Source organism: Macaca fascicularis, chromosome 20, assembly GCF_037993035.2.
Source record: "Macaca fascicularis isolate 582-1 chromosome 20, T2T-MFA8v1.1".
Classification (NCBI taxonomy): domain Eukaryota; kingdom Metazoa; phylum Chordata; class Mammalia; order Primates; family Cercopithecidae; genus Macaca; species Macaca fascicularis.
In genome coordinates this window covers 3,402,451-3,422,888 of record NC_088394.1, presented here as the reverse complement: position 1 = coordinate 3,422,888, position 20,438 = coordinate 3,402,451, and the positions used below count along the sequence as shown (strand labels likewise).

General features: G+C 53.6%; 1 protein-coding gene and 1 pseudogene across 1 annotated transcript in view; one reads left to right on the top strand and one right to left on the bottom strand.

The window, feature by feature from the left end:
• The window catches only part of LOC123570453 (uncharacterized), a 67,848-nt gene that overhangs the window by 37,635 nt on the left and 9,775 nt on the right, over positions 1 to 20,438 (bottom strand). The window contains exon 3 of the mRNA XM_065537674.1: positions 16,784 to 16,892. Within this exon, the coding sequence (XP_065393746.1) occupies positions 16,784 to 16,892 (109 nt within the window). The remainder of the gene's footprint in view (positions 1 to 16,783; positions 16,893 to 20,438) is intronic.
• The window catches only part of LOC123570452 (3-phosphoinositide-dependent protein kinase 1-like), a 63,776-nt pseudogene that overhangs the window by 37,137 nt on the left and 6,201 nt on the right, over positions 1 to 20,438 (top strand).

Genomic DNA, 20,438 nt, shown 5'->3' with positions numbered 1-20,438 from the left:
AAAACAAAAGATTTTTACACTTCCTTAACTGCACACTATTCAGATTTCGGCCTTAGTTATGCCAAAAATGGAGAACTACTTAAATATATTCGCAAAATCGGTTCATTTGATGAGACCTGTACTCGATTTTACACGGCTGAGATTGTGTCTGCTTTAGAGTACTTGCACGGCAAGGGCATCATTCACAGGTAACCTTGGGGGTGGCTGGGTGGGGTTTACAGGATGTCAGTTTAATGATTAGGGCCAGTGACCATTTGGCTCACAGGCCACAGCTGATGCCCAGATGGTCCCCGCCCTTGAGGTCAGCCTGGTTGGAGTGCTCCCTGGATGGGTGTGACTGAGATGCCTGCCGGTGCCACAGCGGGAGCGCCAAGGCAAGGCCACACGTCCATGGAGCCCTGACATGGAGAAGCCGTCCTGCAAATGCCACATCAAATGATTTCGTGTCTTTCCCGGCAAGCTAATGATTCTTTTCACCATCTTGACTGATGCGTTTTATCTTTTTCTGTGGTACCTTCTGTGTGTACTTCTTTCTGGTCTGATTTTCCATGACTTTCTGATAAAGTCATCTCAGAAGTGTGCACAGCTGTCATCTTGTGTGTTAAAAATGATAGATTATACTTCATTAAAAAGCTAATTAGAATGGCATGGAGATGTGAGGCGGTAAATCCCTACTGTGTACAGTGAAAACTTGTTGCTTGTGAGCTTTCGGCCCGTATCCCCTGGTTGTCAGCCTGTAAGGATCATAAGCATTCATTCGTTCATTTTGTTTTCAGCAAAATTTAGAGTACGTAATAATGTTGCTGTTTCACGTATTTCTTCTCAAATGTGAAAATCTACTTTTACAGGGACCTTAAACCGGAAAACATTTTGTTAAATGAAGATATGCACATCCAGATCACAGATTTTGGAACAGCAAAGGTCTTATCCCCAGAGAGCAAACAAGGTGTGTGAGTTTTATTTCTAGCAGAGCCTGGCTGCGTGCTTAAGATGGAGAGCGACTTCTGAGGAGTGTGTTGCATTGTGTCATCTTCATTAACGACAGAGGTGGGGACACCTTGGCTGTCCTCAAACCGATCTTGAACTTTCTCTGGGCAAGACCCTGCCTTGCCAGCAGGTCTTCCTGCGGGGGCCCCAGGCAGTGTGTGCTGGTGTAGAGGGGGAGGGTACTGGTTCTCCTCAGCGTCTGCTCTGGTTCATCCTCCCTACTCGTCTTCTGGACAATGCGGGGAGCCACATTCGTACCCAGTCACCCGTGTGCGGGACTGGGAGCCATGTGGTCAGCTCCTGGCTCCTCCTGGCTGTATCGCAGGTAGGATCTGGGGGCGCACATCCCTGTACCTCAGTGCCCTCGCTCCGTTACCTGTCCGTCTGTCTCCCTGCTGGCCACGTGCATGTTTGTCATCACGAAGCCCCGGTCCTGTTCCCAAGGGTAGTTTCTAGCCTTGGACCCTGTTGTGGCAGCTCCATCGGAGATGTTGCTGAAAGTCCACTTGGGCCAGAGAAGTGGCCTAGGTTGTCTGAGCCAGCTGGGGCGTCTCGATGCCCTTCTTCAGGTGCTTATTGGGTAAAAGTCATAAACTCTGGAGGTGTAAAGAAAGACAGTTGAAATTCTTTTTTTTTTTTTTTTTTTGAGACGGAGTCTCGCTCTGTCGCCCAGGCTGGAGTGTACGGGCCGGATCTCAGCTCACCACAAGCTCCGCCTCCCGGGTTTACGCCATTCTCCTGCCTCAGCCTCCCGAGTAGCTGGGACTACAGGCGCCCGCCACGTCGCCCGGCTAGTATTTTGTATTTTTTAGTAGAGACGGGGTTTCACCATGTTAGCCAGGATGGTCTCGATCTCCTGACCTCGTGATCCGCCCGTCTCGGCCTCCCAAAGTGCTGGGATTACAGGCTTGAGCCACCACGCCCGGCCTGACAGTTGAAATTCTGAAGGCTGCTTCGGAGTGCTGGGTAGAGAGAAGATAAAGCCTTGGGGTGAGGTTTGGGGAAGCTGAAGGCTGTTGTGTGCATTATAAGTGATCTTGAAGATGAACCTCGGGTGATTGCTGGGGTCTGTCTGGGTCAAGAGGCTGGGTCCAAGGGCCTCCAAGTGGTGCATGAGCCCCTGCCTGGGCTGGGGGTGCCCGTCAGAGAAAGGCCTCCCTAGAGAGCTCTGGGGGGGTCAAAGGTGCTGGAGACCGGTTTGGAGGGACGTGAGTGCAGGTTTGTTGGTGGAAGAAAGATTCAGATAGAAGTGACCGTGTTGTAGCTGCTCTCGTGTGGAAAAGGGGAACCGTGATCACGGAGCGGTGGTGGTTCTGGCCTCATCTCCACAGACGGCGAGCTGGCCCCCAGTAGCTGGAGGAGAGCACAGCTGGGGGGAGAGCAGGCCCTTTAGCAAGGCAGGCACTCCGGACTCAGCTCGGCGTTTCTGTTTCTTAGGAATTGGCCCTGTACTCTGTGTGCTGGGAGGTACCCAGCTGGTGCCTGTGGGGCCTCTCTTGGCACCTTGAGGTAGTGGCTCGTTTCCTCCACTGGGCCGTATCTTTCCCTTCTGGGTGTTTCCAGCCCTGTGTTTTCACTCAGGGCTCTGGTTAAGATTCTGTCAGTTGGTGCTTTCATCTCTGCACAGTCATGGAGGCCCTAAGACGCTGTCTTGGATTTGGGAACTTCTCTGAGAATCCTCAAACATCACCCTGGCTGTGCATGGGGACTCAACACCTGTAATCCTAGGTCTTTGGGAGGCTGAGGCAGGGGGATCGTTTGAGGCCAGGAATTTGAGACCAGCCACTGGGCAACATGGTGAGACTCCATATCTACAAAAAAAACAAAAATCATCCTGGTGTGATGGCATACACCTGTAGTCCCAGCTACTCGAGAGGCTGAAATGGGAGATTGATGGTGTAGTGAACTAGGATGATCCCACTGCACTCCAGCCTGGGTAACAGAGTGATCAACTGTGTTAAAAAATAGTAGTAATAAATAAAAAATAAAAAAAGCCTGTAATCCCAGCACTTTGGGAGTCCACAGCGGGTGGATCACGAGGTCAGGAGATCGTGACCATCCTGGCTAACACGGTGAAACCCCGTCTCTACTAAAAATATAAAAAATTAGCCGGACGTGGTGTTGCGTGCCTGTAGTCTTAGCTACTCAGGAGGCTGAGGCAGGATACTCGCTTGAACCCGGGAGGCAGAGGTCGCGGTGAGCCACGATCGCACCACTGCACTCCAGCCTGGGCAACAGAGTGAGACTCCGTCTCATAAATAAATAAATACGTAAATAAAACACATCACCCTTTTGGGGTTAAGATGGAAACCAGCCATCAAGCCAGAGCCTCTTGTTTTCTAAGGTGGCTTAGTTCTGCTGCCCTCCGCAGCCTTTTGTAGCCCACCTGTTCCCCTCCCCGTCCAGTGGCAGGCAGGAATGCGCACCTCCCGCCCAAAGCTGCGCAAAGCCAGGAAGTCTTCCTGGCGTTTCAGACAAGCTCTGAAACCTTGATCTGTTTGACTCATTCCTGTTAAATAGTAACCGTTTTACTGACTGGTAATCCTATTTCTGTGTACACAGTGTAACCTCATATCCCTCAGTGTTGTCTGTGACAAAGTTGGACCAAACAGGAACTTCTGTCTCGCAAGCTTTCTTAGGATCTGTCAGTGTCTTGCTGTCCTTGTGCTGACTTCCTGCCGAGAGATGAGCCCACAACATTCCGTGGGGGCAGGAGAGCTGCAGGCTGGCTCTGCCCACAGTCAGCCCCGGGAACCACTCTCTGGGCTGTGCCCGCGGTCAGCCTCAGGAACCATCTCCCTGGGCTCTGCTCTGGGCAGTTTTCCCTTCATGTGGATTTTCTTTCTTTTTTCCCTCCTCCCTTATTCCAAGGCTTTATTTATTCATAATTTCAACGTTTATTTTAGATTCAGAGGATCCATGTGCAGGTTTGTTATGTGGGTAGATATTCTTTCGAATCTGGTATTTGGCACAGGGATAGTCTTGATGCCCTGTCGCCACTTAAAAAAAATAGGCATTTAAGTGCGCTGATGAAATAGTGAAATAGCCTGGGCCCAGTGGCTCACGCCTGTAATCCCAACACTTGGGGAGGCCGAGGCAGGTCGATCATTTGCGCCCAGGAGTTTGAGACCAGCTTGGGGAACACAGCAAAATTATGAAGCGATCTTATGTGTCTCTACATAAGATAAAAAACAAAAATTAACTGGGCGTGGTAGTGCGTGCCTGTAGTCCCAGCTACTCAGGAGGCTGACGTGGGAGGATCACCTGAGCCTGGGATATTGAGGCTGTAGTGAGCCATGATCCTGCCACTGCACTGCAGCCTGGGCAACAGAACAAGAGCCTGTCTCTGGAAAAAGAGAAGAAATCGTGAAGTAAACCTTTGCTTTTTGGTAGCAGGAGGCTAAAAATCTTTACATCATTGTAAACCAGGGCCAGTTGTTTGTGTGTATAGAAGATGTGGTAGTTCTTTTCCTGTTGTTTGAGGAAAAGGAAAAAACTATAATTTATGTGGAGGATTAATTTTGGTAACTTATTTTCTGTTTGAGGTAGTTCAGTATCTTGGAATTGCTTCCTGCGTTGGCTTCTTTTGTGCAGAGATGGCTTCCCCAAAACATCTTCCAATCCAGAATAAAAGTGTTGATGGGAGCAAGGCATACCCAGGTTCCTTACCTGTGCAGCAGCTGTGCCACGCCCTCCTCCTAGAGGGAGGCAGGTTTTCTCATCGTCCCTGTGGGGTGGGGTGGCCCCATATCTGCAGGGGGAGGTGGTGGGAGATGGAGCAGGGCAGTAGTGTGGGCTTGGGAGATTGAGGAGGACCTCCTGGCAGAGAGGACTTCTGCCTCCTCTCCTTGTACAGGAGCCTGTGAATGCATCCTGGTGAGGGCGGCTCACTGAGAGGAAGCTTCCCACCTGGGGTGTCTCTGGCCTGTGCTCTCTTTGCAAGGACCTTGAGGAGCTCGGGGTGTCCTCGGAGCTTCAGACTTGGAGTGGGGTTTGTGTTCTGACCTGTGCAGGCCTTTCTGGTATGCAGCCAGGTGTAGAGGCGCCACTCACCAAACAGGAAGGAGAGGAAGGCCAGCAGGTGTGGGCGGGGCTGGCTGGAGAGGGTGGATGCTGTAGGCTTTAGTCACTCCTCTGTCCCCATCTGTGCACGGCCATTGTCCAGACCCTCAGACTAGCTGCCATTGTGCTTCCCACTATGCTGTGGACTCTAGACGCTCTCCTGAGGGCCACAGCGGCCTTGAGCTTGCCACCTTTCTAGCTTAGGCTGGATCACCCGTCCCCGGCACAGAGAGGAGCTGCCTTCAAAATGGATTTTCCTGTGTGACGGAAAGTGGAATTTGCACAATGAAAGAGAGTGTCCCCATTCTCCCATCACCAAGAGCAGCTCTTCCCATCTTCAGATGGTTTATTTTGGTCTTTTCCAGATTGGCATTCATTTAGGATTGGCTGTGATGCATGGGGCTGGGGAATGTGTTTATTTTTTTAAAACAGAATTACTGCTTGTTGTGAAAAATTCACTCAGTACTAGTGACCTGATGCCCAGCATGCTCAATTGGTTTTCCCTGTAAAAATTCCAGTATGTAGGCCGGGCGCGGTGGCTCAAGCCTGTAATCCCAGCACTTTGGGAGGCCGAGACGGGTAGATCACGAGATCAGGAGATCGAGACCATCCTGGCTAACACGGTGAAATCCCATCTCTACTAAAAAATACAAAAAACTAGCCGGGCGAGGTGGCGGGCGCCTGTAGTCCCAGCTACTCGGGAGGCTGAGGCAGGAGAATGGCGTGAACCCGGGAGGCGGAGCTTGCAGTGAGCTGAGATCCGGCCACTGCACTCCAGCCTGGGCGACAGAGTGAGACTCCATCTCAAAGAAATAAAATATAAAAAATTCCAGTATGTATCGCTGAAATACAAGTCTTTTTAAAAGCATAACCGCAGTACCATACTGTTTTATACATAAAAATTAACAGTCATTGCTTAATATCTCAAAGTGTGCAGTTATATTTCCAGTTCATTTGCATCTGTGTGGCGTTGTTGAACATGGTCCTCCTCCTGGCCACTATATCACATTCAGAGTTGATTCTCCCCTCCCTGTTCAGAGACTGGTGTTGGATGTTGTTTATTAGGCATCTCTCTGTGACAGCAGCAGCATTTGTGGCCATCGTTGGCCTAAATTCATTAACTCAGTGCAGAGAGTGCAGAAAGGTTATAGCCTGATATATTCATGAGATGGAATTCATTAAAGAGAAACTTCTCCCCAGCAACTTTTGGGTTAACTCGTGGTATCATTTGTAAAGGAAAAGTAGGATAAATGCTTCTTTCCCCCTTTCATGCCAGTTTTGAAAACCACAAATTGATTCACTGTTATCTTCCAATGACGATTAGTTCATAAAAAAGTTACTACCCTTCCTCACACCATACACAAAAGCTCACTCCAGGGCTGGGCGCGATGGCTCACACCTGTAATCTCAGCACTTTGGGAAGCTGAGGCGAGTGGATCACCTGAGGTCAGGAATTTGAGACCAGCCTGGCCAACATGATGAAACCCTGTCTCTACTAAAAATACAAAATTTACGGCTGGGCGCGGTGGCTCACGCCTGTAATCCCAGCACTTTGGAAGGCCGAGGCAGGCGGATCACCTGAGATCAGGAGTTCGAGACCCACCTGACCAACGTGGTGAAACAGCTAGGTGTGGTGTGCATGCATAATCCGAGCTACTCAGGAAGCTGAGTCAGGAGAATCACTTGAACCTGGGAGGCGGAGGTTGCAGTGAGCTGAGATCCACACTATTGCACTCCAGCCTGGGCAACAAGAGAGAAACTCTATCTCAAAAAAAAAAAAAAAAAAACCCAGGTGTGGTAGCGGACTCCAATAATCCCAGCTACTTGGGAGGGTGATGAGGAAGGAGAATTGCTTGAACTTGGGAGGCAGAGGTTGCAGTGAGCCGAGATCACAACACTGTGCTGCAGCCTGGGCAACAGAGCAAAACTCTGTCCCCCAGCCTCCCATCTACCCCAGTCACCAAAAAAAAAAAAAAGTTAACTCCAGGCTGGGCATGATGGCTCACACCTGTAATCTCAGCACTTTGGGAAGCAGAAGCAGGCAGATGACTTGAGGTCAGGAGTTCGCGACCAGCTGCCCATCTCTACTAAAAATACAAAAGTTAGCCAGGCATGGTGATGTGCGCCTGTAATTAATCCCAGCTACTTGGAGTAGGGTCTGAGGCAGGAGACTCACTTGCACCTGGGAGACGGAGGTTGCAGTGAGGCGAGATCGCACTACTGCGTTCCAGCCTGGGCGGTGGAGTGAGACTCCATCTCAAAAAAAACGTTCACTCTGAATGCATTAGAGGTCTGAATGTAAGGGCAATAACTGTGACACTCTTAGAGGAAAGTATAGGATTAAATGTGATAATTGGGTTAGGCAATGTTTTCTTAGATACACTGCCAAAGGCATAAGCAACCAAAGAAAAGGATGAGTTAGATTTATGTCAAGTTTTTTTTTTGAGATGGAGTCTTGCTCTGTCCCCCATGCTGGAGTGCAGTGACTCAATCTCGGCTCACTGCAAGCTCTGCCTCCCGGGTTCACCCTTCTCCTGCCTCAGGCTTCGGAGTAGTTGGGACTACGGGCGGCCCCGACCACGCCAGTCGAATTTTTTTTATTTTTAGTAGAGACAGGGTTTCACCGTGTTAGCCAGGATGGTCTCGATCTCCTGACCTCATGATCCACCCGCCTCAGCCTCCTAAAGTGCTGGGATTACAGGCGTGAGCCACCGCGCCCAGCTATATCAAGTTGAAGCACTTTTGTGCTTCAAGGGATATCACGAAAGTGAAAAGACCCACCAAATAGGAGACACACTCTGCTAATCATCTGTCTGATAAGGGACTTGTATCCAGAAATGTAAAGAACTCAGAGGGAGGAAAAAAAAATAAAGCACGGAACAAAGGGTATGACTAGACATTTTTCCAAAGAAGAGATATACGAATGGCCCATAAGCACATGCAAAGTTACTCAATATCATTAGTCATTAGGAAAATGTAAAACAAAACCACAGGGTGATACTACTTCACACCCACTAGGATGGCTGTGATCAGAAGACAGATATAACAAATGTTATCAAGGATTGGGGGGATTGGAACCCACATATGCCATGGGTGGGAATGTCAGATAGTACAGCTACTTTGGAAAACAGGCTGGCAGCTCCTCAAAAGGAAACAGAATTACCATATGACCCTGCAATTCCACTCCTAGGTGTGAACCCAAAAGAAATGAAAACACACATTCAGACAAAAACAGGTGCTAGAATGCCCATAGCATTATTTACAGTAGCCAGAAGGTGGAAACGATGCACGTCATCAAATGAGTGGATGAGTCTCCAGCCCTAAGGAGGGATGAGGTACTTATGCATGCTGCCATGCAAATGGGCGTTGAAAACACTGCCTGAGGTGAAAGCCTGCTGGGATCTGAGAAGGGATTGAGTCTGGAGATGAGCTTACAAGGCGTTACCATTGTTAACCCATGTTAAGTCTTCTGAGCCATCAACGTGGGATGTCTTTCTGTTTATTTAGATCTTTCTTTCAAAAACACTTTGTAGTTTTCAGAGTATAAGCTTTATGCTTCTTTTGTTACATTTATTCTTATTTATTTTTAATGTTACTCTAAACAGAGTTATTGGCTGGGCATGGTGGCTCACACCTGTAATCCCAGCACTTTGGGAGGCCCGGGTGGGTGGATCACCTGAGGTCAGTTGGAGACCAGTTGAGGCTGGAGGATCACTTGAACCTGGGATGCGGAGGTTGCAGTAAGCTGACATCACACCACTGCACTCCAGCCTGGGCAACAGAGTGAGATTTTGTCTCAGTAAAAAAAAAAAAATAGAGTTGTGAATTTTCTTTCCTTTTTTTCCTTTTTTTTTTTTTTTTTGAGATGGAGTCTCGCTCTCTCGCCCAGGCTGGAATGCAGTGATGCAATCTCGCCTCACTGCGAGCTCCGCCTCCCAGGTTCATGCCATTCTCCTGCCTCAGCCTCCTGAGTAGCTGGGACTACAGGTGCCCGCTACGACACCCGGCTAATTTTTTTGTATTTTTAGTAGAGATGGGGTTTCACCACGTTAGCCAGGATGATCTCAATCTCCTGACCTTGTGATCCGCCCTCCTCGGCCTCCCAAAGTGCTGGGATTACAGGCGTGAGCCACCGCGCCTGGCCTTCTTTTTTTCTTTTCTTTTCTTTCTTTTTTTTGAGACAGAGTTTCGCTCTTGTCGCCCAGGCTGGAGTGCAGTGGCACGATCTCAGCTCACCACAACGTCTGCCTCCCGGATTCAAGTGATTCTCCTGCCTCAGCCTCCCGAGTAGCTGGGATTACAGGCGCACACCACCATGACCAGCTACGTTTTTGTATTTTTAGTAGAAACGGGGTTTCACCACGCTTATGGATAAGATGGTCTTGAACTCCTGACTGCAGGTGATCCGCCTGCCTCGGCCTCCCAGAGAGCTGGGATTGTGAATTTTATTTTTGGATTGCTCCTGGAAATTGTGTGGAAATGCAGTTGCTTTTTCCTGCCCTGCACCCTGCTGAGCTCTCCTTAGTTGTCATAGCTTCTCAGTGGAGTCCCCAGGACTTTGTGCACACAGGATCCTGTCATCTGTGGTTCGAGCTAGTTTTACTTCTTCCCTTTCAACCTGGCTGCCTTTTATCTTCTTCCCTAACTGCCCTGGCTGAGACCTCTAGTACGGTGTTGACTGGTCATGGTGAACAGAGCGCCCTGGTCGTAGGGAGAGCGTGGAGTGTTTGACCGTCGAGCACGATGTTGGCCTTAGGCCGTGCGTGCCCTCTGTCAGACTCTGGGCCCTCCCTTCTGTGCCTCGGCTATTCCGTATTTTTGTCCTATAGAGGTGGGGAATTTTTGTTAACTGCATTTTCTGTATCTATCGAGGTGGTCCTGTGTTTTCCTTAGTGCTTTATTCTAATGAGATGCAACGCATTGCTTTTTGTATTTTGAACCAGTCTTGCACTGTGTCATACATCCTCTTGGTCATGGTGCCTAGTCCTTTTCAGATGTTGCCGCATTTGGTTTGCTGGTGTTTCGTCCAAAGGGTAGTCCCATTTTGTGGAGCGTTCTTCTGTGCTTCTTTGTGGGTTTGTGGACAAGATGGTAGCCGGCACCCTTGGCTTTGAAGAGAGTGTGGGTGTTTCGTGAGCTCAGGATCCCTTCTTCAGGTCTTCCCTCCCCAGCGCCCCCTCCAAGTATGACTGGCAGATCTGGGGGACTATGGGTGGTCCATGGAGTTTCTTTGATGAGGGTGGAGACAACAACCCAGCCGAGACCTCACTGTCGGTAGTCCCGTGGCATGCGGGGGCAGCAGCGGCCAGTGCAGGTCTCTGGGCCTGAGTTTCCAGCAGCTGGAGAGGCGTGAGCTTTGGCCAGTCTCTGAGCCTCCCGGGAGAAGTAACTAGGTGGTTTCTGAGGTTTCCTTATGCTCTATCTGGGGCTCTCAGCTCGGATGTCACAGATAGAAGTCAGGGGATCCGTGAGGCTGGATAGGAGGAAATTCCTAATTTTCACGAACCTTTCAGCAAAGCGTACCATTTCCTTCCATTATGAACATCAGCAACAAATGTCTGTCATCAGAAGTCACAGGTATTCTCATGTCATGCTGCAGGGGTCACATCACGGTAGTGACGCCATGCCACTTGTGCCGAGCACCGCTGCCAGGTTACTGTGGCGTGACCGGCTGCTGTGTCATGCCGGTCACATATTACTACATCACAGATCCATCACTGCAATAATTTGATACGTGTATTGAATTATAATTGCTTTCTCCTATAGTCCTGTGTATTTTATGGATTTGGAACATTATTCCAAGGGTAGCCATCTTCTCCACACTCTAGCGGCGCTGTTTGTCTCTAGATTAACTAAGAACAGATGTCCTTTTCCAAGGCGGTGACTTTGCGTATGCCCAGAGGCTCGGAGTCCCACCTTTAGGAAGGTGTGGCAGGGTGAGGGTGGGCAAGCCCTAAGGAAAGAAGAGAGGGTGGGAAGACCCTTGGGGAGCGAGGAGGAGTTGAGGGTGTAGCTCCTGAGGGTGGAGAGGGCAGGGAGGATTCCGGGAGATCCGAGCCCAGAGTCCGGCTGCGGGAAGGTGAGAACAGCAGCAGCGGTAGCAGCATCGAGGGCCCTACCAGCGTGGAGCTCGCTATGTAGCACTCGTCTGAGAGATGGGGCGGGTGTTGGTGCACAGACTTGCTCTGTGCACAGCCTTGCTGTTTAAAAACACATATGGCTCTGTGTGCTGCACGACAACCTCAATCATTTAATTATGCATTATATACATCTCTCCATAGGAGAAAGACACATTTTTAGACTTTTTAATGATGGCATTTAAAAAAATACAAGTCACAAAAGCAACGCTCAATGATAGTAAAGAACAGAAACACTGAATAGGTAGATGGAGCGAGTGGCGTCCCGTCCTGCCGGCAGACGCAGCCCTCGTCGCCGTGCCACACCGGACCCTGAAGGACAGATCCGGCATGGAGAGGGAACTGCAGGGTCAGGGAGGCAAACATCTTTGTGACTTGTGACGCTCATTGGAAAATTGCCCCCAGAAGCGATGCCATTTTACAGCCCCACCCGTAGCGCGGCGTCTGTCCCCTCAGATCCCTGCCAGCGCTATGTATTTTTATTCTTTTTCCCCTTTGCCAATGTGATAGGCTGTCGTGTTCTAATTTGCATTTCTTTGATTCATTGCAGGGCTGAATGGCTTCGTTTGTTTTTGGCTCTTGGTTTGGTTTGCTTTCCTCTAGGCCAGCGGGGGGCGAGTGCGTGTTTGCGGATGTCCTTGGTGTTCTTGGCAGGATCACTGAGGGTCCTGGCAGGATGCACATGCAGCCATGAAGTCTTTGTTTTTTGTTTATTTTTTGAGACAGAGTCTGGCTCTATTGCCTAGGCTAGAGTACAGTGGCGCAATTGTGGCTGACCGCACCCTCAGCTTCCTGGGCTCAAGCGATCCTCCTTTCTCAGCCTCCCAAGTAGCTGAGACTAGAGGTGCACCACCATGCCTGGCTAATTCCTGAAATTCTTTCTAGACACGGAGTCTCACTATGTTGTTCAGGCTGGTCTCAAGCTCCTGACCTAGAGCAGTCCTCCTGCCTTGGCCTCCCAAAGCAGTGGGACTGCAGGCGTGAGCCCCCGCACCTGGGCAGTCGTGAAGTCCGCAAAAAAGTCATTCACTGAAGGGAACGGGTCCCCGCAGCAGAGGCTGTGAGGTTCTCTCAGCCTGGCCAGAGGAGGGCAGGTGGAAGGGACAACTCAGAACCGGCCCAGGCAGGGCCGGTGTGGACAGCAGCTGCGTGGTGGCCCCGGGCCAGCTCGTGCTGTGGCTCTGCTCTGTCACAGCCCCTCTGTAGAGGAAGGCCCTTGGGCTGGAGGCCTGAGTCTTGTTCCCTTTGTAGCGCCTCAGCTCCCAAGCTGTTTGTGATGGAAAGGAGGTTGTTTCTGGCCTGCAACTGTTTGTGTACCTGGGCACGTTTGGATACCCCAGGTCCTGCAGTGAGCCAGCCAGGACCGTGTCCTCATGCCCTCCGTTGAGCGGGTGCCACCGGCAGAATGCACTGGACGTTTGTGTGCAGCTCGCTCTCCAGGCGCGTGTCGGGTGGGAGCGCCAGGGTGGAGGGTGCCAGTGTCCAGATGTCAGGCAGGCGTCTTTGAGCAGGTGAGCCGTGAGCCAGCCCCGGTGTGGCCTGGACAAGTCTGGCTCCTGGGGGTGCATGGTCCGCCATGTGCGACACCCACCTCGCAGCCCTGGATTGTCACAGATCGTGAGTCCGAGCGTGACCTTCTCTCTCCTCTGCAGCCAGGGCCAACTCATTCGTGGGAACAGCGCAGTACGTTTCTCCAGAGCTGCTCACGGAGAAGTCCGCCTGTAAGAGGTAAAAACCACTTTCATCTAAGCCGTACTTCCCTTTTCTTTAACATAGAAATTAATATTCGAGAGGGTGAATTTGGTGGCCTTTAAGTAGCTAAGCATACTTTGAAAGAAATCAGCATTTCGCATTTCAAAGCGTATTTTTCGTGGCGTACACACACGTGATACGTTAATGTTGTATTCTAAGCTTCCTGGGTTTGCTGATGCTTTCTGGTTGCAGATATAATCGTTTTTGTGTTTGTTTGTTTTTGTTTTTTGTTTTTTGAGACGGAGTCTCGCTCTGTCTCCAGGCTGGAGTGCAGTGGCATCATCTCGGCTCGCTGCAACCTCCGCCTCCCGGGTTCAAGCGATTCTCCTGCCTCGGCCTCCCAAGTAGCTACAGGCGCCCGCCATCACGTCCAGCTAATTTTTGTAGTTTTGGTAGAGATGGGGTTTCACCTTGTGGGCCAGGATGGTCTCAGTCTCTTGACCTTATGATCTGCCCGCCTCGGCCTTCCAAAGTACTGGAATTACAGGCGTGAGCCACCATGCCCAGCCTAATTCTTTCTTTAGGAAAAACTATTCAGTGAGGAAAGCGTGGCTCTCATGTGCACGGAGCCCAGGCTTCCTTGGTGCTACCCCCTGTCGGGGTGGAGGGCAGGGACCCTGGCCTTAGGGTTGCTCGGCCACACACCAGCTGCAGTGGGACAGGGTCCCGCAGAGCGCAGGGAGGCCCTGGAGGGTGCCGGTGTGGGAGGGTGGCGGCATCCAGCAGGCATGAGGGTCTTTGAGAGAGACTGCAGGGCCGGTGCGGGTCACGGGAGGGGAGAGTGGAGAAGCGCCAGCCAGGGAGCCACTGGCAGTGTGGGGGGAGGATGTCCAGGGAGCTGACGACAAGGGTTGGTGAGAAGTCTGAGGTGCTGTCTAGGGTGGCTGGGAGGTAGATGGCAGGCTGAGAGGCAGCATCAGAGTCTGGAGTTTCAAGTCTAGGGAGCAGTTGTGTGGAATCAGGGTGGGGCTGGGGTTCCTCCTGCCTCGGGCCAGTCAAGTGCTGCTGAGGGCTGGAGTCAGCTTCGGCTGCTGGTGCCCTCGTGAGTTGACAGGACCACAGGAGTCCCACGCTGCCGCTCTCCTGCTCCGCCAGGTTACAAGGGGCCACCTTCCTGGAGTGAAGTGAGCCACTCTGAGAGAATGAATGATTCTGGTTACGGCAGTTCTGGATGTCTGAGCTTGACAGCTTCAGGAAAAACTGTGGGAGGTGGGGCCATGGCACAAACGTGGTGGGTGGGTGGAAGGGTTCTGAGCACTCACTCAGCATCCTGGCCGCCTCCAGGCTTTTTCGGTTTTGTTCTTTTAACTTTTTCAACCAGCAGATACTGAGTTCTCTTTTTATTATTATTCAGTTATTCTTTAAAATAGAGATGGGTTCTTGCTGTGTTGCCCAGTCTCGTCTTGAACTCCTGGGCTCAGGTGATCCTCCCATCTCGGCTTCCCAAAGTGCTGGGATTACAGGCGTGAGACAAGGCGGCCGGCCGGATACTGAGTTCTTAGCATGGCCAGAGACTGCTTTAGGTCAGAGCTTCCCAACTGGAGTGATTCTGCTCCCCTGGGAACACTTGGCCCTGTCTGGACAGTTTTAGTTGTCACAGCTGGGGCAGGGGTAGGGCTGGCACCCAGCGGGGGAGGGGAGGATGAGCTGCTCAGCATCCTGCGATGCAGTCCCTCCCACAGGTGGGGGCGCGACGTACCCGGCTTTCAAAGTGCGTGTGGCCACCACTTAAGAGCTAGCGTTTCTTTGTAGATTTTACATGAGGACCCATGGCATGGCCCAGCAGGAGCTGCTCAAGCCCCATCCTAACAGGCTTCCTGAGGACACATCAGCCCAGCTGGGCACCTGGAATTACGGGCAGAGGGGCCCTGGCGAGGGGGCTGATGTGTGGACTAAACACCTGCACACGTCACCCCAGGCACCCCAGGCAACCTCGAGTGACTTCCAGTGACTCGCCAGGTACGGAGTGCTGGTTACATACAGCTCAGTGCACGTCTGTGCCGAGGCTCTGGCATGTTAGGGTTTGGAGCTGGTATTTTCCCTCCAAGCCTGGAGGCAAACTCTTCCTGCTGGGAACCTCCTCACGGCCACGCCACTGGGTGGGGTGCTGTGTGGGGCTCAGGCCTGCAGCCTTGTGCATATGTCTCAGTCACCTGGCACCTCAGTTTACCCCATTCAAAGGGAAGACTGTGGCTGGCTGAGAGGGTCACTTCCAGCTCTTCCTAAAGACTGCCATCCGTAATGTGCCGCATTTAGGGACTGCACACCTCCCTTAAGAGCCTTAAGAGCAGATTCCACAGGTCAAGCCTCGGCTTCCTCATGGGTGGTCTCCAGAGGAACCCACACATGGGACATGGCAGCTCAGGACAACATCCCGCCACCTACATAGCACAGGGCCACGCAGGATAGAGACGAGAGCCTCAGAGTCACAGGCTTCCCAGCCCTGCACGGGTCCCGCACAGCCCCCTTGTCCAGCACCGAGGGCGAGTGGCCGCGTCGGAGGCGGGTTAGAGGCGGGCCAGCGAGCCCAGGCGGTTTGTGTCTAGAGCCTGTTTCTGAGCCAATCCCACTAGGGGCAGACTGAGATAAAGTGAAGCCTGGACTCAAACGGCTCCATGGCAGAACACAAGGGGCTGCCCAGGCGACCAGAGAGAGCGCATATGAAAGACATTGCCTGCCAAAGAGACAGGAGTGGGCAGCATGGGTCACAGTCTCAGAGCGGGAGCAGGGCTGGGCCACAGCTCCCGTCACACAGTCTCAGAGCGGGGGCAGGGCTGGGCCACAGCTCCCGTCACCCTGCGCCCCGCGTGAACTCGGAGGAGGCAGGCAGATGCCGAGGCCCAGAGACCCAGAGCAAAAACGGAGTGAGACGCTGCCCAGTACAGACCGATGCACAGACACGGACGCCGGGGAGCAGGGCCACGCCTGCACGCAGGTGCCCAGGAACCCTCAGTCTTCATGGCAAGGCCTCGGGCTGTTCTGAGCCAAGCCAGCACTACAGCACACAGGCAGGCCAGCCTGGGCCCACGCGTGTGGGTGCCGTCCCTGCACCACCACCACTCAGAATGGAACACGGCAGCTGGCAGCAGCAGGCACAGTCCAGGTGATGGCACAGAGATACCACCCTTGGGCTGTCCCTGAGGGAGAGCAGGCCAGGGAACCAGGGCCCTGAGCCACACCGTGGGCATCACCGGGCATGTGCCTCACACACCTGCTCAGACCACCTCAGTCACAGCAGGGAGGAGCCCCTCGCCCCCTTGTGTCGCCAGCTGGAGCCTGCACAGAGGGAGCCCTCCAAGGAGCTGCAGCCGGGGAGGACCCCACAGCCACAGGGTCCCCAGACCTCCCTGTCCGGCAGCTGCGCCGCTGCCCGTGGCCTCAGCACCAGAACGTAGGCCCCAGCTTCAGAGTACAGGGCCTGCTCCTCCCTGGGGGCCCAGGCTGCAGGCATCTGCGTCTTTTTTTTTTTTTTTTTTGAGACGGAGTCTCGCTCTGTAGCCCAGGCTGGAGTGCAGTGGCCGTATCTCAGCTCACTGCAAGCTCCGCCTCCCGGGTTCACGCCATTCTCCGGCCTCAGCCTCCCAAGTAGCTGGGACTACAGGCGCCCGCCACCTCGCCCGGCTAGTTTTTTGTATTTCTTAGTAGAGACGGGGTTTCACCGTGTTATCCAGGATGGTCTCGATCTCCTGACCTCGTGATCCACCCGTCTCGGCCTCCCAAAGTGCTGGGATTACAGGTTTGAGCCACCGCACCCGGCCGCATCTGCGTCTTAAGTGGAGCCCGTGGCACCTTTGTCAGGCCCTTGCCCCCAAAGCTAAGGCACCTATGCTCAAAAGTCGGCTTACCTTCCTCCGCGAGGTCTTTGTTAATCACCAGTTTGCCATGTCTCAGGTAGTTCAGCACGGGCCCAAAATAGGTGGGGTCTCTGTCGATTAAATAGGCACCTGTTTCATCCTAAAGAGAGCAGAGCACGGTGAGTCCTCCGTGAGAAGCCGACAGTTCCTGCAGGTCCACCAAGGCCCGGTCACATCAGGCGGCTTCAGAGGCACCAGGTGACCCAGGCCTCTCCCCAACAGACCTGAGCCTGCAGCATCTCGGGAAACCCCTGACGGTGTGGCCACGTCTTGCCGCCTACAGCCTAACCCTGACCAGCCACCATCCCAGGTCTAGGTGAGTTTTAAGTCTCTCCGTATGGAGACAGCCTGGCTCTGTGTACTCCAAGGTGAGGCCACTGTGCCCTGGACCTCTGTCCTCAAAACTGCAAGACCTCTAGGAAAACACACATGAAAACCTCACCCAGATCCTCTCCCTGGGATGCCCTCGTGGGCAGGGCAGGGGCCTAGGGCTCAGCCTCTGAAGGACACCCCTGATGGCCACCAGCCTGGGCCTGCCCTCCTTGTGCCCAAGTCCTCCCTGGCCGACATCCAGGACTGGGGGTCAGGGGCTCTCTGCCAGGGGTGGAGAGGGCACCTTGCAGCAGGGGCAGCTGCCAACAGGCGCCGAGCCAGCAGCGAGGGAAGCTCACAGTGATCTGCACTCAACAGCATCCAGGGCTTTCTCTGAGATCCTCACTCACCACACAGAGCCCTCGCCCCGGCTCAGTGCTCACGGAGGCCGAGATGTTTACAAACAGACCCCTCGGAAGGTGTCCTCACGCACCTGGGTGGGGGGCCCCTGAAAGGCACTGCCCCTGCTGCTATCACGGTCACCTCAATGTGGGCAGACGCCGTCTGAGGCCCGGGGTGCCCCACACATCACACCTGGCAGCCCCTTCCACCAAGCACAAGAGGCCCAGTGGCCCAGCTGTGTGAGTACAAGACGGGCGCCCAAGCGCCCCAGGCAGCCCCTGTGGGGGAGACAGAAGAGGCAGTTTCTGTCACCTTATCTAGACCCAGGCCTGCTTGTCGGCCATACATCTGACGGGGGGACTGCGAAGCCAGCATGGCCCATCTTCCACACGGACTCAGACCTTAGGTGTGGCTCTGCTGGGGCAGCTCCTGCCTCCCCCAGTCCTGCTCCCACCTGCGAGTCACTCCCACAGGGGCTGGTGCCTGCGGGCGCCCTGGAGAGCGGGGAGCTGAGACCTCCATTCAGAAACACTGGGCAGCCTCCCGGGCAAGGCCCAGGGCCAAGCACCGGCGAGAAGCAACCCCACACCCCAGTCAGGGCAGGAGCAGCCCCCTCCCCCAGAGGGGCTCCTGTGGGGCCTTGGGCAGGTGCTGGCCACGGGAATGCCAAGTTCGGCGATACGGGGAGGCCGAAGGTGTCTCCACCACAAAGCACAGGGCCGCGCTAGGACCCTATTTTCATCCATGGACAAATTCTGCCATTTGGGTGCTAAGACCTAGTGGTTTCAAGAGATTTTCCCCAAAGTCCACTACTGCAAACCTGTAAAAACCTGCTCTTAGATCAGAGGAACAAAACTGAGTTTCGCGGCTGAGATAAAATCAACTATGGCTCCGGGCATGGGGGTGCTGGACCCGGAGCCTCAGTGGGCCCCTACTCCTCAAGTTGACCTCAACTCCACACAGACCTGACCCCATCCTCCTCCTCCACCCTCCCCAAGAACACTCCAGCCAGAGCTGCCCACCCCATAGGCCCTGCCTCCTGGGCTTGCCCCTGACTTTCCCCAACCCTCCAGACTCCACAGCTCTTAAGCAAGGGCCAGCTCCCGGGAAGAGGACGCTGGGTGGTCCTGCCCAACCGGTAAAAAATGGCCCCCATTTCCCACAGAGGGGTCCAAGTCTGGCAAGGTGGCCAGTGCTGCCACCCTAGTCTAGGGTTCCTCCCCGCCCCACCCCCATACAGAGAGAATGGTGGCCGCATGACATCCGCACACCACTCAGCTCAGGAATCATTCATGGCTCAGTGCTCCCTCGACAGACCACTGGTGGGAGGTCAGGAAAGATCAGATAGTGTGCCGAGGCTCGCCTCTGCCCAGGACAACCCCAGAAAGCCCCCCTCTCAGCCATGGAGGCCTCCAGGCCTGGCCTCAGTGCAGGCTTAAGGCCCGGCCACCCCAGGCCTAAGTTTATGAGCAAAATGTGGAGGAGACCAGCTCATGTAGCTCAGGGCCGCCATGAGCGCCAGGGCACCCAGCCTGTGGCAGGACCTGGGCACTGAGCCGTGACCTCTAGGCCAGGACAACCCACCATGCACTTCTCGGCCCCTGGGCCAGTGCAAGAGGAGAAGGAAGCCTGCTGGGCACCCCCAGACACAGAAGGCTGCCCCAGCCCTGCAACTGGAAGGACGAAGGCTGGAAGGAGGGTGGGGCGGGGACTGCCATCAGTTAAAACTGCACAGCAGGACAGAGGAACAGGCCTGACGACTCAGCAGGGCACTCTGGGCAAACTGGCAATGGCCTTGGTGCACTCTTTTGAGGCTTTCAGGGGGAGATTTCCACATCTATAGGAAGTGCTGGGGTCTTAAACCAAGACTCCCAAATCCCACCAGGGTTCAGGTCTCCCTGAGGCCTGACTCGCATCCATGCACATGCATGGTCTTGGTGCTCTGAGCTCGGGTGAGCCATGTGCTCCAGATGGGCCTAGTGCATGCGGAGTCTACTCATGGCACCAGCCCAGGCCCAGACAGTGCCCAGCTCAGGCACAAGGACCTGGGCAGCTCACTGCCGGTGTCGGGGATGCGGCTCAGTAGCTTCCACCCTGATGCAGAAACAAAAATACGGAACATGGGAAATATAAAAACAAAATATTCAGGATATACTCCTAGGCTCACAGAGACAAAGGCAGCAAGGGCACCTCAAGGATATTTAGAACAGCACCTGGGCCATCAGCGGCACCTGCCCAAAGAAGGAACGATGCCCTGGCTTCTAAGATGGGTGAGGAGAGGCAGCCAGGAAGCCAGGGAGATGCTACAGGCTGGGCGTGGGGGTGCTCTTCTTCCTGGCTTTCCCGTGCGTCCCATGGCTTACGCAGCCCGTGGTTGCGCGCGATTCTCAGGAAGATTCGTGGTGGGTTTTTTTGGTAAAAGAGCCCTAATTGGCTGGGCTTGGTGGCTCACATCTGTAATCCCAGTACTTTGGGAGGCCAAGGTGGGTGAATCATGAGGTCAGAAGTTTGAGACGAGCCTGGCCAACATGGTGAAACCGTCTCTACTAAAAACACAAAAATGAGCTGTGAGTGGTGGCTCGTTCCCATAATCCCAGCTACTCAGGAGGCTGAGGAAGGAGACTCGCTTCAACCTGGGTAGCAGAGGTTGCTGTGAGCCAGGATTGTGCCATTGTACTCCAGCTTGGGCAACAAGAACAAAACTCTATCTCAAAACAAAAACCATAATTAAGAGTGTTTCCTTAAGCAAGTCATCTTCCCGCCCCTCGCTGAACTGGCATCTGACCCACTTGTGGCTGGGCCCAAGCTGGCTGGGTTGACCCACCCATCTCCAGGGGTCGCAGCCTTCAGCCAGAGCCACGGGCCGTAGGCAGGGCAGGGCGGTTTCCAAACTACAGAGAAGGGGGATCCTGGCCATAGCGAGAGCAGGAGC